Source organism: Agelaius phoeniceus, chromosome 15 (genome assembly GCF_051311805.1).
Source record: "Agelaius phoeniceus isolate bAgePho1 chromosome 15, bAgePho1.hap1, whole genome shotgun sequence".
Taxonomy (NCBI): domain Eukaryota; kingdom Metazoa; phylum Chordata; class Aves; order Passeriformes; family Icteridae; genus Agelaius; species Agelaius phoeniceus.
The window spans coordinates 7,017,256-7,030,568 of NC_135279.1; the positions used below are offsets into that span (position 1 = coordinate 7,017,256).

The window sequence follows — 13,313 nt, forward strand, 5'->3', positions numbered from 1 at the left end:
TTGACATTTGTCATAGCCTCAACTCTTGACTTGAATTCTCATTCTGTTCATTTTAGGAAACAGACCCAGACTTTGATCATTGTGCTGTCTGCATTGAAAGTTACAAGCAGAATGATGTTGTTCGCATTTTGCCATGCAAGTAAGAGAATAAAGTTGCTTTGTTTGGAAACACTTCTCTTTTGCTTCATTTCATGTAATGGGTGCATTGTAATTCACAAATGCATTTGTTGGATGTTTCCAGTCCTAATTACAGACACTTTATTTTAGACTGTGGTGCCAGAAGGTGTGAAGGTGGGTGCTGGCACTGTTAGGACAATGGAGATTAAATGGAATTATATTAAAGATATTGGCAATTGGAGTTGAGATTGCAGTGAGGTGGAGGACTGCAAGTTAAAGGACCAAGTGATGGGCAGACTCAAAAAACTTCAGTATAATGAGTGAGGTACAGCTGCAGCATTCTGCACTGTAAATGTGCAACAACTGGCTGCTGGTTTTTGAAACTGTAGGGAATGGAAATGCAGTCTTTGCAACCTTCATACCTCCTGACATTAGTCAGCCACTGTGCTGTCATCTGTCTTTGGTCTCTTCAATGCAGTGTGATCTTGGCTTGTGTATGAAGATTTGTACTTGCTGGTGATTCTGCATTACTGCTTAAAATGTAACAACTTCCTCCCCTTTTTATAGCATTGTGTTGACATTTACAGGTTTTTAGTTTGCTTCCATTCCAATTCCATTCTTGAGTTGTTTAGGGACATTTTCTCTTTGAGATGCTTTTAAATACTTTTCCACCTGGTGGCTGATTTTGATGAATCATACATTTTGTTAGCATTAAGCATTACCAAGGACATCTTTCCCTTGTGTTCTGAAATGCAAAGCTTTCTCTTCGTCTCCAGGCACAAAACCCACGTGTAAATAAGGTTGTATACATGCAGCAAGATCCAGTAACTTGGCTTGTGCTTGGTACATAAATGGTTCTGCATGATACTCTAGAAGCAGCAAAGTCATGTGTTGGAGTTGATCTCCAGTCAGGCAGCAGCAGCACATAAGAGCTCGTTATTGGTCTTCTAAATCCTCCTGCAGGCTGTTCTGAATAGCTTGAATATCTTCTAATGTGCAGGGTATTTCCATAATCATGAAAGGAAAACAGTAGTATTTTCTATCTTACTGATCAAAATATGTGTGCATTATACTTCTGTAGCCAAAAATCTAATTCAATTTACTGTTCTCTGTGTTCCCTACCTCTTGGACAGCAGGAAACAATGACCTGTTTTAGATTCTCAGTATTGTTTAGCTAAAATGCCCTACAACTGATTATTTAGAAACTCTCATTAAAATATTTAGGAATAGAAGGGCTTAGATTTAGGAGCCTTTGGTCACGTGGATATATGTGCATTTCTTTTTTACAATTCAGTCATTTTTACTCAAAGTTTATGTCCTCTTGCCCTAAAAAATGTACTCCCAAGTGTAAAGTAAATATTTCAGAGTTGCATCATTTATTGCAATCTCGAGTGAAGCTTGTATAGGTGAATTAAGCCTTGCTCTTTTGATATGTTATGCAGAGGGTTATTCAGAAATTAGAGGAGGAACTTCTGGAAACTGCCCACCAGTTATGGACCACTGAGATGATTGTTTTGTATACTGCCTCTTAAGAAAGCTTCTCTTGTGTAGTTCTACTGTGAGGCTCAAGGACATGGAATGAAAGGTCACAAGTCCCACTCTTCTGTGCCTTTCTCTTGGTACTGAACAAAGGGCAGGAGGAGCCCTTGCCAGTGAAGAGAGAATGACTCTTCCTGATAGGAAAACAGCTGTTCCCACTGAGCACAAGGCAGAGTTGGGATTTAAAGCCAACTTCCTTAGTTAAACAACTGCCCCTTTGCAAGCAGTGGAGATGTTGCTCATATCCACAGATACCATACAGACCATTTGAACAGGGTGCTCATTGATTTATTTTTTAAATTATAAAAAAAAAATAAGAAAAGTCCTTTTTCTTCAGATGCCTTTGTTGAGCTGCAGTCCTGCAGCCAGGAGCCCTGGGCTCTCAGGGGTACTTGGAGCTGCTCAGGGAGCTCTGTGCAGGTGCACCTGGCTGCCACCTCAGCACAACCTGCCCCAGTGCAGTTTCCCATGTAAAGGGGAGATCAAGGCTCTTGTGTAGATCATTTTCTGTTCTGTTTTTCACAAGAAGGTAAGGTCAGCAAAGGCTCAGATTACATTGCTGCCAAAGGCTCTATGACGACTTTTATGTTCGCTCTCTACTTCTTTTTTACATCTCACTTTTCATTTGCTGCAGCCCAGCTTTTAAGTTAAGTGCAAAACCATCTAGGCTAGACACAGTGAGATGGATGCTTTCCACAAGACATTTTTATATTTGTAGATGAAAAGCCAACTAGTACCTTCAAAGATGGGCCCAATAAATTTCAGATTCCATGTGAGATTTTTCAGTCTTCAGTACCTGGGATGCTTATCCCCAAATCTTGTTATGGAGGTTTAACTTCTTTCTGCTTCCTCATATTTCAACCTTCTATTTTAGTGCACTGTGCAATGTTAGTTAAAAAAAAAAGAAAAAAATAAGAAAAAAACAGCACACAGACAATAAAACAAGGCCTACAAGAGAGTTTCTAAGCCAGATGATAAAATAAATTGCAATGAAACCATGGAGAAAATCACTTGACCAAGAGGAAGCAAATAAAAGGCTAGAAGTTCTCACTGTGCCTGTTGTAATCATTAGACAGAAGGAATCACTGACATGTGACATCTTTGCTGCTTTCATCAATTTAAAAGTAGCCTTTCCCTTTAGTAGCACAGTTGTTCTCTGCAGTTAAGTATGGTCTGTCACACTGTGCTTCAGCAGAGGAATGTGGTCTGGGCAGACACACAGCAGGCAAAATCTACCAGCAGCTGAGCAAGCTGCACCTAAAATTCTGTAGTGAAAGACCACATTTGTGATGTAAAGGTTTGTGGCATGCGGGAAATTGTGGCAAATTTAAAAATAAACTAAAGTGAAATGGTAGAAATTCAACTGCATTGTTTGCAGTAGTTCATTTTTGCTTCAGAGAGAGGTGTTCAGGACCAGCAGCCTGTGGACATACCTATAGCTTTAGTGCATGGAGGGACAAGCAGCCATCTGTTTTAGGCTTCCAAGCTTGAGGAATGTGTCTTTTGTGAATGTCATTATGTAAGTGAAAAGTGAGTAGAGGAAGCAAATGTGAGAGGGATCCTAGCAAAAGACAAACTTCATGGACAGTTTTCCTTATTCAGATAACTTTATTCTACCATCACACTGTTGCACCTAGGGGCTGAACAGGCACTAGGTGAAAAGTGATCAGGAGTGGGTAGTGTGAAGGATTAGTGAGAGATAAGGGAAGGGGAGAGCAAAGTGACAGGTTAGAGAAGAACAAAAAATGACATTGGAAGGGGCAGAAAGATGGCCAAGGAAGGAAGCAATGAATTAAAAAGATAGGAAAATCATTAAAAGAGTAGCAAATACTATAAAATAAATGGCTTTTGAGCCAAACTTTTAATATCTGTCCTGGGCAAGAATGAGCAAAGTGATAAAAGTGACTAAACTGGATTTTCAGATTTTCATGTTTGATTCTGTGCTACTGCAAATAGCTGCCTTTTTAAGACCAAATCAACATAGAGTCTTGATGGCATCCTTTCTGCTTCCTGCAGTGCCTTGGACCCCAGGGCTAGGAGAGCAGCTGCCTCCAGCAGTAGCCAAAGAACCTCCCTTGCAGCAGCAAAGGTCCCTTTGGTGAGATGCTGGACTGAGAGCAGGGAAGGGCAGTGAGCTCTAGGGAAACAGAACTTGTACATCATTCAGCCCTTCTCCTTCTGTGATGTGTGAATTTGGAGGCCTTACACCACCAAAATATTCCTAAGTCACTTTCTCCCCCATGAAATGCTGCAAAGAAGCTGTGTTGTCCAAGAGTCAGTGTTATGGTGTTTATTACCAGCTGGAGGGCAGCTGGATTGGGTGTGCTGACAGAGTGGAAAAATACCTGCAGGTCACCTGCCTGGAGCTGTGCCCGCATGGGAGACTCTGTCAGTGCTGCCAGCCTGGCTGCTGGCCCTGCTCCCTCCAGCCCCAGCCTGTGTCACCCCTGACTGCCATCCTCCAGCCCCAGCCTGTGTCACCCCTGACTGCCATCCTCCAGCCCCAGCCTGTGTCACCCCTGACTGCCATCCTCCAGCCCCAGCCTGTGTCACCCCTGGCTCCCATCCTCCAGCCCCAGCCTGTGTCACCCCTGACTGCCATCCTCCAGCCCCAGCCTGTGTCACCCCTGGCTGCCATCCTCCAGCCCCAGCCTGTGTCACCCCTGACTGCCATCCTCTAGCCCCAGCCTGTGTCACCCCTGGCTCCCATCCTCCAGCCCCAGCCTGTGTCACCCCTGACTGCCATCCTCCAGCCCCAGCCTGTGTCACCTCTGGTTCCCAGCTGTGGCTCCCCAGGCATTGTCACACCTGACTCCCAGCGTGTGGCTCCTGGGGAACGTCAGCAGCTGTCGTGACCAAGAGCAGCTGGCTGGGAACTCATCACGTTTATGGTCTTGGAATACCAATTACAGAAGTAGGAAGATGGAGGAGGTTTGTGAGAGCAGAAATTGCAAGGGCTTACTTTGTTAGGGTGAGGTTTTGAAATAATTCTTGTTTGCTGTCGTCATTGCTGTATAACTGCTCTTTAACTCTTGCAAACAGAGAAATCCAGACAGAGCCTGAGCCACAATGATGCTATCAGCAAACTTTTTAAGAGGTAGAGAAACTGTAAGTAGGTAGAGCCATACTTTCTAAATCAATAACCTTTGGAGAACTGCACTTCTTTGAAACACATTAATAAACATCCTTGAAGATTTAGGAACTAAAAGCAAAGAATTAGGAGGTCATAAAAACAATTGTGCTGTGTACATAAATATATCAAAGTGCTAATGACTTTTTAAAATAACTCATTTAGTGGATACATGTTGGCATCTATATCAGTCGCCTGCTTCACTTGATCTGAGTGCTTCTACAGCACTCATTAGCCAATAATGATGTAATAAAGCTGTTTTCATACTTCTGTGGAGTCTTGATGTCTGCTCTTGCCCAAAATACTAGATTTTCAGGTTTATTCTACTTTAAAAAATAGACTCAAGAGGCTTCAAACGTAAGTAAGTAAAAGTAATAATTTACCTAACTTAGAAAAATAGTATCTCTGTATGTTTCAGAATATTTCAAACCATTATGTATCACCCAGAGTTTCTAAACATTGTTTCCTGTAGTTTTGTGAGTAATAAAGGGAATACATTAAGACTTAATAATAATAGAAGTGAGTCTATTTTGGGTGATGATTTAAACAGAAGGCCCTGTACATACCCTGTTTTTTCTGATTGCCAGCTTGCTAGAGGACACAGGCCAGCCAAGTGGCTAACTGAGGTCCTTTAAGTTTCTATTCCTGCATTATCTCGGATAGAGATAAGCAAAATTATTTTGCTGCCTGTCCATCTTCTGTTAAATATTTTACACCCTAATTCTGCATCTTTACTTAGTACAGGTAGGACATACAGCTGTAGCTGCTTAGAACTTCATTATGTTCATGTTCTTTAGTCCCTCCATCAGCCTGAGTAGACATAGACTGTTATATAATTATATACTGTCTTTTGCCATGTTTAACAGTTTCAGAAGGTCTTTCAGGATGCTTTCCAGAGATTTAATAGAAAATTATCTGGTAACATGCCTTATTTGGTCTCTGGTTTTAAAATCCCAAGGGATAGGGAGCAAAGAACTCCCAGATTCCATTATGAGCTTTCTCAGGCACAGAGCACAAGTGTAACCCGAGCAAGGAGGGAACAGAAAGAGCATTTCAGTTTTGTGCTGCCTTGGGGCACACGTGGCCACCTCTTCCAGACCCTGCTGATGCCTCAAATAGATGCCAAGACCTGCTTGTTCTGCCCCTGCCCTTTCCCTGCTGGCTCCAGAGCACAGCTCTTTGCTGACTAAGCAGCCCTTGTAATTGCTGATCTTTGTCATGATCACCAGTCTGTCGTGTTTGGGTGTGCCTGCTCTTACTGGCTTCTTGCTCTGCAGTCAGCACCACTGGAAATGAAGGATCAGGGCTCTTATCATAGGAATTAATATAGGCAGTTACTCAGACTGGGTTATTATGAGTATTTACTAAAGCTGTATTGGGTAGACAATTTTGTGATACCCATTCCTGCCATGAATATGCTCTGAAAAGTTCTTTGCCTTTTGAAAAGCTAAGTGGGCATTTCCTTTACTTCCTTTAATTTATATACCTTGTTTTGGTCTTTGCATAGTCCTTTCTTGTTATACTGGTTTATATCAATCCCAACGTTTATATCCATGTATGTGATTAAGATTTTGAATGCAGTGTAGGAGGTAATTCAGACTGTAGCCTATTGCAGAGTTCCCTGCTTTGCAAGTAGGAGCCCAATTTGCCTTTCCATCTCTGAAAGCCCAGTTTGCCTTTCCTTTTATTTTTATGACAACTGTATGGTGATGGACATGTTTTCCCTCTTGATATCAAGAAATGCGGATGGCAGGGAAAGCCTTCTTTCTGCTTCAATGGGATAATTATAAAAGCCTTTTCAAAGTCAAACAGGAGTGTGTTTGGGTTGGTTCCACTCACTTGTGAACAACATTGACAGCTGATGGGTCTGTGCTCTTCCTACCAAGTTTATGCTCAAGATTCTGCATCAGAACTGAGACAAGACTGTAGACAAGGTTATGGTGGAAATGGCATTACCTTCATTCTTCTACTTTACATCCACTACTCATATCCACAATAAAATGGGGAGAGGGGTGAAGGGGGAATGAAAATCAAGTGTTTCCTCCTAACTGAACTATTAATAAAGAGAGAGAGACAACAACAAGCAATATTTTTAATTTATTCTTTAAATTACTGCAATTAGCACAGAACACTGACAATTCTAAGAATTGCATGTATTTAAAAAAAAAAAAAACAAACAACTATCCAACAGTTTGAGTAGTTTTCATTATATTGAATAGAATTGTTTGCAAATTATGTATGTGCCTTCTCTGTTCTAGGCATGTATTCCACAAAATCTGTGTGGATCCATGGCTCAGTGAGCACTGTACATGTCCAATGTGTAAACTGAACATTCTGAAGGCACTGGGAATTGTGGTAAGTTGTTTGGTTGTGAGCTCTTCCTCTTCCTCCCATGTCTGAGACCCAAAATAGAAAGAATAATTGTGGGGAAAGAGGGGGAAGGGTGTTCCAGTACCCTTACTCAGAAATATTTGGGGGTTTTTACAGATTTCTTTGGTGCTGATTTGTTGTTTTTCCTTCTTTCCCTGGTTGGTAGTTGAGAATATATTGTTATTTTTGCATTTATGACAAGTATCTACCGGAATTATGTTAGATTCTCTGTAATCTTCCTTTTTCTCAAGTCCTTTCAACTTTTCTTGTTAAATTTACTCTCTGAAGCTCTTGTTCTTGTGGCTTCCTGTAGGCAGTCTTAAATTTGCACATTAAAAGCCCCACCCTAGCCAAGGCCAGTGAGTTTTCCTCAAGCAGCTCATGTCTTAAGGGATCCCCAAGGACTTCTTTCATTGACCAGTTCACAAAGGGATAGCAGTGAAACCTCAAAGCAGATATTTTTAATCTTTCCTGTATGAAGAAAAAATTACAAAGTGGGAGTGATGCTCTTTTCAAAGTAAGAGAAGACCATATGGAGAGACTGTCTAAAGTGGCTTTTGATTCAAGACAGTGAGAATAATCAGGCCTCCATTTTTAGCTGTGTCAGTCGCAAGTTTGCACATTTCCTACGAAATAGTAGCAGATATTTTGTGGATGACCTGTTTTTGCAGTTAATAGCATCCCTGGGTTTTTAGAAGAGGATACAAAATTCAGAGTTTGTCATGGCTGTGGTAAACCATGCTGTCATAGGCTATGATATAGGTGTATTTGAGTCTCTTCCTTGTATCTCAGTCCTTTTTTCTGCTTCTTCCTTCTCCTCTTTAAGAGGTAGTATTGTATGTGCTGGGAATGCCCTGACAAAGGCAGGAATGATGAATCTCACTCCATGTTCTCAGAAGGCTAATTTATTACTTTATAATACTATGTTATATTAAAGAATACTATACTAAACTATACTAAAGAATACAGAAAAGATACTTACCAAATGCTAAAAAAATAATACTGAAAACTTATGACTCTTTCCAGAGTCTCAACACAGCTTGGCCCTGATTGGCCAATGGGTCAAAACAACTCACACCTGAATCCAACTAAACAATCACTGTGGGTAAACAATCTCCAAACACATTCCACATGAGCAAAACAGAGGAGAAGCAAATGAGATAAGAATTATTTTCCTTTTCTCTGAGGCTTCTCAGCTTCCCAGGAGAAAAATCCTGGGTGAAGGAATTATTTCAGAGCATGTGAATGCCACAAGATAGAAGTTGTTCGTTCATGTGTTTCTCACCTGTGTGACCTGAGAACAGCCACAGCAGCTGAACAAAGTGTGTGTGTGTGTGGTTCCATTCGGTGTGTGGGAGTGCTGCAGGTTGAACATTCCCCAGTGTAACGTGGAGCTGTGTTTTCCCAGCCCAACGTGCCGTGCACAGATAACGTCGCCTTTGACATGGAGAGGCTGACGCGGGGGCAGCCGGCGAGCAGGCGCTCGGCGCTCGGCGACTTCGGCACCGAGAGCTCCCTCAGCCTGGAGCCCCTGCGCACCTCGGGCATGTCACAGCTGCCACAGGACGGGGAGCTGACACCGAGGTCAGGAGAGATCAACATTGCAGTGACAAGTAAGTGTCCTTCGGCTCCCGGCACCGTCTATGGCTTCCGTGGTGTGTGTGTGTTTGTGTGTCCTTCTGTGCTGCAGGGCCCTGGTGATGGATGTCCCTGCAGGGACAAAGGTGACCTCAGTGTCTCTGCAAGAGGCATATGCTCCTTATTGGAACCAATAACTCTGGGTATGACAGTGCCAACACTTCCATTATTAATGGTATATCCATTTAGATCCGCGTACAAAGAACCCTGGATGAACTGAAATGGCACCAAAATAACCTCCCTGAATTCGGTAACCAGCACAAGAAGCTGGATTGCCAAAACTGTTATTTATCCCTTCAGAATACTTTACATGCAATAAATTATACAAATATAAATATTTTAGCTGATAGCTATTTCTGCAGACATTTTTTCCCCTGAGAGCATTGCTACTGGAATTCTGACGTCACTTAGCAGGTGTTTTTTCTTACAAAATTTGTGACTTAAAGAAGCATTTGATGTGCCAACATTTGAGTATTGTCCAAGTGTTTTATAACATCAGAAAACTGTTCCTGCACTGCTTGAAAGCTCTTATCCTGAAGAGTAGCATGAAAAATTTCCACTTACTGGAATTTACCTAGGGTTTTTAATATACAATAGCACTATAATAAATTCCACACAGATTGGGTGGAATTGCATCAGTTTTCCATATGCTGTACAGTCTCAACTTGATGCATGAATGGTTGTTTTTCTGGCTGAATTGAAAAATAGAATCCGTGCAGTACAGCAGTCTAATTTTCTGCTTGTATTTTGTTTATGTGCATCTGTGATCTAGATTTTGAACTTAGTGACACTGGTTGCCACTGATACATGTATACAAGGCAGTGAAACCAATGCAGTTCATAAGAATGTTTCTCTAGATGCTGGACCAAAGTAAATGTCTCATTAAAAAAAACCAAAAAACTCATGTCATAAAAAACGTAGTCCATGTCTAGAAATGTCCTGATCTGAGATGGGGAAATCCACATACAAAATCTGGATTCTCCACAAAGCCAGTAAGTCACTTTGCCATGCAGTGTTCACCTTGCACTCAGTTGTGTTGAAGAAGAACAGATCTGTTTCTGTGGTGCTTCCTTGTCATGGGTGGGAAAACGGTAGTTTTCACTTTTTAGTAATTGCCTTTTCAGAAGGTGTTTTTTACTGTCTGTTCCCAGCTGTAGTGCTGCTTGTGCACAGATGGGATCCCAGGGTAAAACAGGAAATAACCACCAACAGTTCATTCTGACAATGTTTATAAAGTAAAGCTTTAGAAAGGGCTCTTGAAATGTTTGTATTTATGGATGACACCTGCATTCTTTGGTGCATCAGAGTTAAACCAAAAGCTGTTCAACAACAGTGTTTGTATTCTGAACTGTTACTGTATGCCAGGTTGATCCTGGGGAGAATTTTGAATAGTGAGCATTCTTTAATACACTTCTTTGTATTACTTTTTATTTAATATGTGTCTACCCTAGTATTGAAATTATTTTTCCTTGTATATCTGTCTATTAAGTAGAAAACTGCAGTTATGTTTTACTGTTGAGCAATCTATCCTGAATTTTGTTGGGTTTTAAATAACACTATAACATAAATTCAGGAGGGAGGGAGCAAAGACACAGTTGAAGTGTGAAGTACTTTGGGTGTGCTTGTGTGAAGCACTGCATCTCACCCAACCTAACCCAACCTGACAGTCGTCTCTCTGACTTGGGGGTGGACAGAGTTCTCATTACATTCCCCTTGATCCTGCATTTCACTTTACATTGTTAAGTAACTTCTTTATCGCTAACCCTTGGGCTCAGGCAGGAAATACTGTTTGTGCCATGCTTTTTTTCTGCACCTCTCTCCGCTTCTTCTTTGCTAGCCTTCTCCCGTCAGTAACTCTGTGGCTTAACCTCCTTCTGCTTCACCTCCTGGGGCCAGTCATGGCTTAGAAGCCTCTTGCCTTCCGCCAGTGGTGTTTGAGGGAAATATTGGCATCGCTTTCTCCCACGAGTGATTTCCTCCCTTTCCTTTGTCAACAGAAGAATGGTTTATTATTGCCAGTTTTGGCCTCCTCAGTGCCCTTACACTCTGCTACATGATCATCAAAGCCACAGCTAGCTTGAATGCTAATGAGTAAGTAAATACTCAGATGTTTCTGTGCGTTTCTGGTGGGTGTGTGTCATGGACAACATTGGGAATAAATACCAGCAGAAGGGGGAATATGGAGTTTTCAAGGAATCAAATTCATTTCCTGCTTTTCTCAAACATGAGTGTCTCTGTTAACAGCAGGTTTCAGGGTAACATATAAAGTCCCTCTTAATTTATATTGAGCTGGGTTGTCTGAGGAAATCTCTTTGCTAAGTAGAGACATGAAAAGGGGAAAACAGAGAATATTTATGGTCAGTTTTTGATCAATGTTCTAGGTAAACATTAGATTTCTGCCATTAAATTCCTATGTTCAAAATTCACCTGCCAGAGCCAAAACCTACTACCAGCAGCAGTTAACTTTTACAGTTTTCACCTCACAATTTTATAGTCCACTTTCATATTAAAAAAAAAGAAATCTGTATTCCTAGTTTGCACATTTTCAACCTGGAAACCCCCAGCCTCCCTTCATGCAGGCAGGACAATAAATCACCCCAGTAGATGACTTTCAGTCCTTTTTTTATAATTCTGTGTGTGGCCAAGTATAAATCTATTTTGCAGATCTGTTAACCAGGTACATCTAGTTATTTTCAGGTAGGTGTACAGAATATCTGGGCTCAGGATATATGTTTAATCTTAATTTAATTTTTTATTTGGGAAGGCAAAGTGTCAACATCTTTCTTTGTCTCTGAACATCTTGACACAGCTGAGTTTCTATTAAAGTGCTGATCTCTCTACCAGAAGTGGGGTGAGATCCAAAGAAATGCAGCTGGGAAATGCAGCTTTATAAACATTTTCTTGGCTTTTTTTTTTTTTTGTCTTTGAGATAAGAGAAGGGGTTTGGAATTTTTTTTCTGTTTCTTTTTTTTTTTTTCCTTTTTCTATTTGGAAAGTATAAGGTGTCCTCAGTAAGATGGAAACATGTCTAATAGTCTCCAGTGTAAAATTTTAGGCAATCTCAAGCTAATGATCTTCAGGAGGGTCCATAATATTGGTCATCAGGAATTTTTGATTACCACTAATTTGCAAATCTTCCTCTTCTTTTTCATATGCTGATTCCAGAAGGGCTTCATGAAGAAAATTTTAGAACTTCAAAAAGCCCTATCAAGTCTACTGATTTTTTTTTCCATTTGTCAAAATCTTGAAATTGCAGCCATCAATCAGCAGCTTGGTGACAGAGCTGCAGCTGAACATAGCTAATCTTTAATCTGCCTGGAAAGGCAGCTTGGGAAGGCATGGGGCAAGATGAGCTGCAGAACAGGAATGTCTGCATTGCTGGGCACTTGCACATCCTTGGGAAGGAGGAGGAGCTGGAGCCCATGAAGTCTCATCCAGATGTGGGCACTGATAGCAGCTGCATTTCTGCCTTTCCTTGCAGCTCTTCTTCTTATTTCTCAGTGGAGTCTGGGACTGTTTTTACTGCAAGGACAAGCTGCTGCACATTGGCAGGGACTTTGGGCCTCCAGCAAAGTGTTTTCACGGTGATGTTCCCTCGGTACAAACAAAGGGTGTGCTGATACAAGGAGAGCTCCTGTTCTCAGTGATAGGAATTGAAATGCAAGCACATCAAGTGTGTGCTTGAGACAGACTTGAGAAAACTCACAACCCAGCAACCAGAGCTTCAAAAATCACTTATTTGTGTAACTGAGGTTCTTGGCTGTGGCCTTTAACATCAGCAGCTCTTCATCTGAATCCTTTGGGATCTGAACAGCCTCCACAAGTGCTGCTGGGTTCGATTACTCATTTTAGACTCTTTAAAATGACACTAATGCTAAGATTTATTGTTTCACTGACACCTTCCCAGTGCCAGACAAAGAATTTCCTGTGCTGAATATCATGCCAGATATATGGCAGCTCCTTCTCATTGCTTTTTCTATTAAGCAGCGTACCTGCTTTTTATGCTGCTCTCCATGTAAAAAGCAATGCTGGCATATCCTGCCTTACTTATGGTAGTGTTTCAAGAGGAATCTGAGGGGGTTTTCTTATTGAAAAACAACAGTAGCAAGAATGAGGCCATGTAATATGCTGATGCAAGTAAAAGACCGGAAATTCTGCTTTAAAACTCACCTAAAAACACATCCTGTACCTTTTCTTTACTGTGTCCTTCACACAGCTTAAACATAGTTATTTAGAGCATTAGTTCTGGAGTTGTGAGTATATACATATTTAGCTGTGAATATGTATGTTTGTGTGTGTGTATAAATGTAGACACATGCATTTTTAAATAGCTGTGATAAAAGTAAACATTGTCTAAGTGATAAAATAAGGAGCCAGCTGCTTTCTCTTGGTCACAAAATACCCTTACAGCACCAGTATAAAAAGTTTTAGGCAGTGTTTGAAAGGAACAGAAGCAGCACAGTTTGCCTTGCTTCCTAGGGAACAGTCAGAAATTACGGTGTGTGGATTTAAGCCCAAA

At 41.2% G+C, this 13,313-nt stretch overlaps 1 protein-coding gene across 6 annotated transcripts in view; it reads left to right on the plus strand.

The window, feature by feature from the left end:
• Positions 1–13,313, plus strand: part of RNF130 (ring finger protein 130) — a 55,722-nt gene that overhangs the window by 29,306 nt on the left and 13,103 nt on the right. For 3 of the 6 annotated variants that reach the window (XM_077186593.1, XM_054642637.2, XM_054642635.2), the window contains 3 exons: positions 57–139; positions 7,045–7,141; positions 8,565–8,769. In XM_077186593.1, coding sequence (XP_077042708.1) covers positions 57–139; positions 7,045–7,141; positions 8,565–8,769 — 385 coding nt within the window. The other 3 variants (XM_077186590.1, XM_054642636.2, XM_077186592.1) reach the window with 2 other exon arrangements.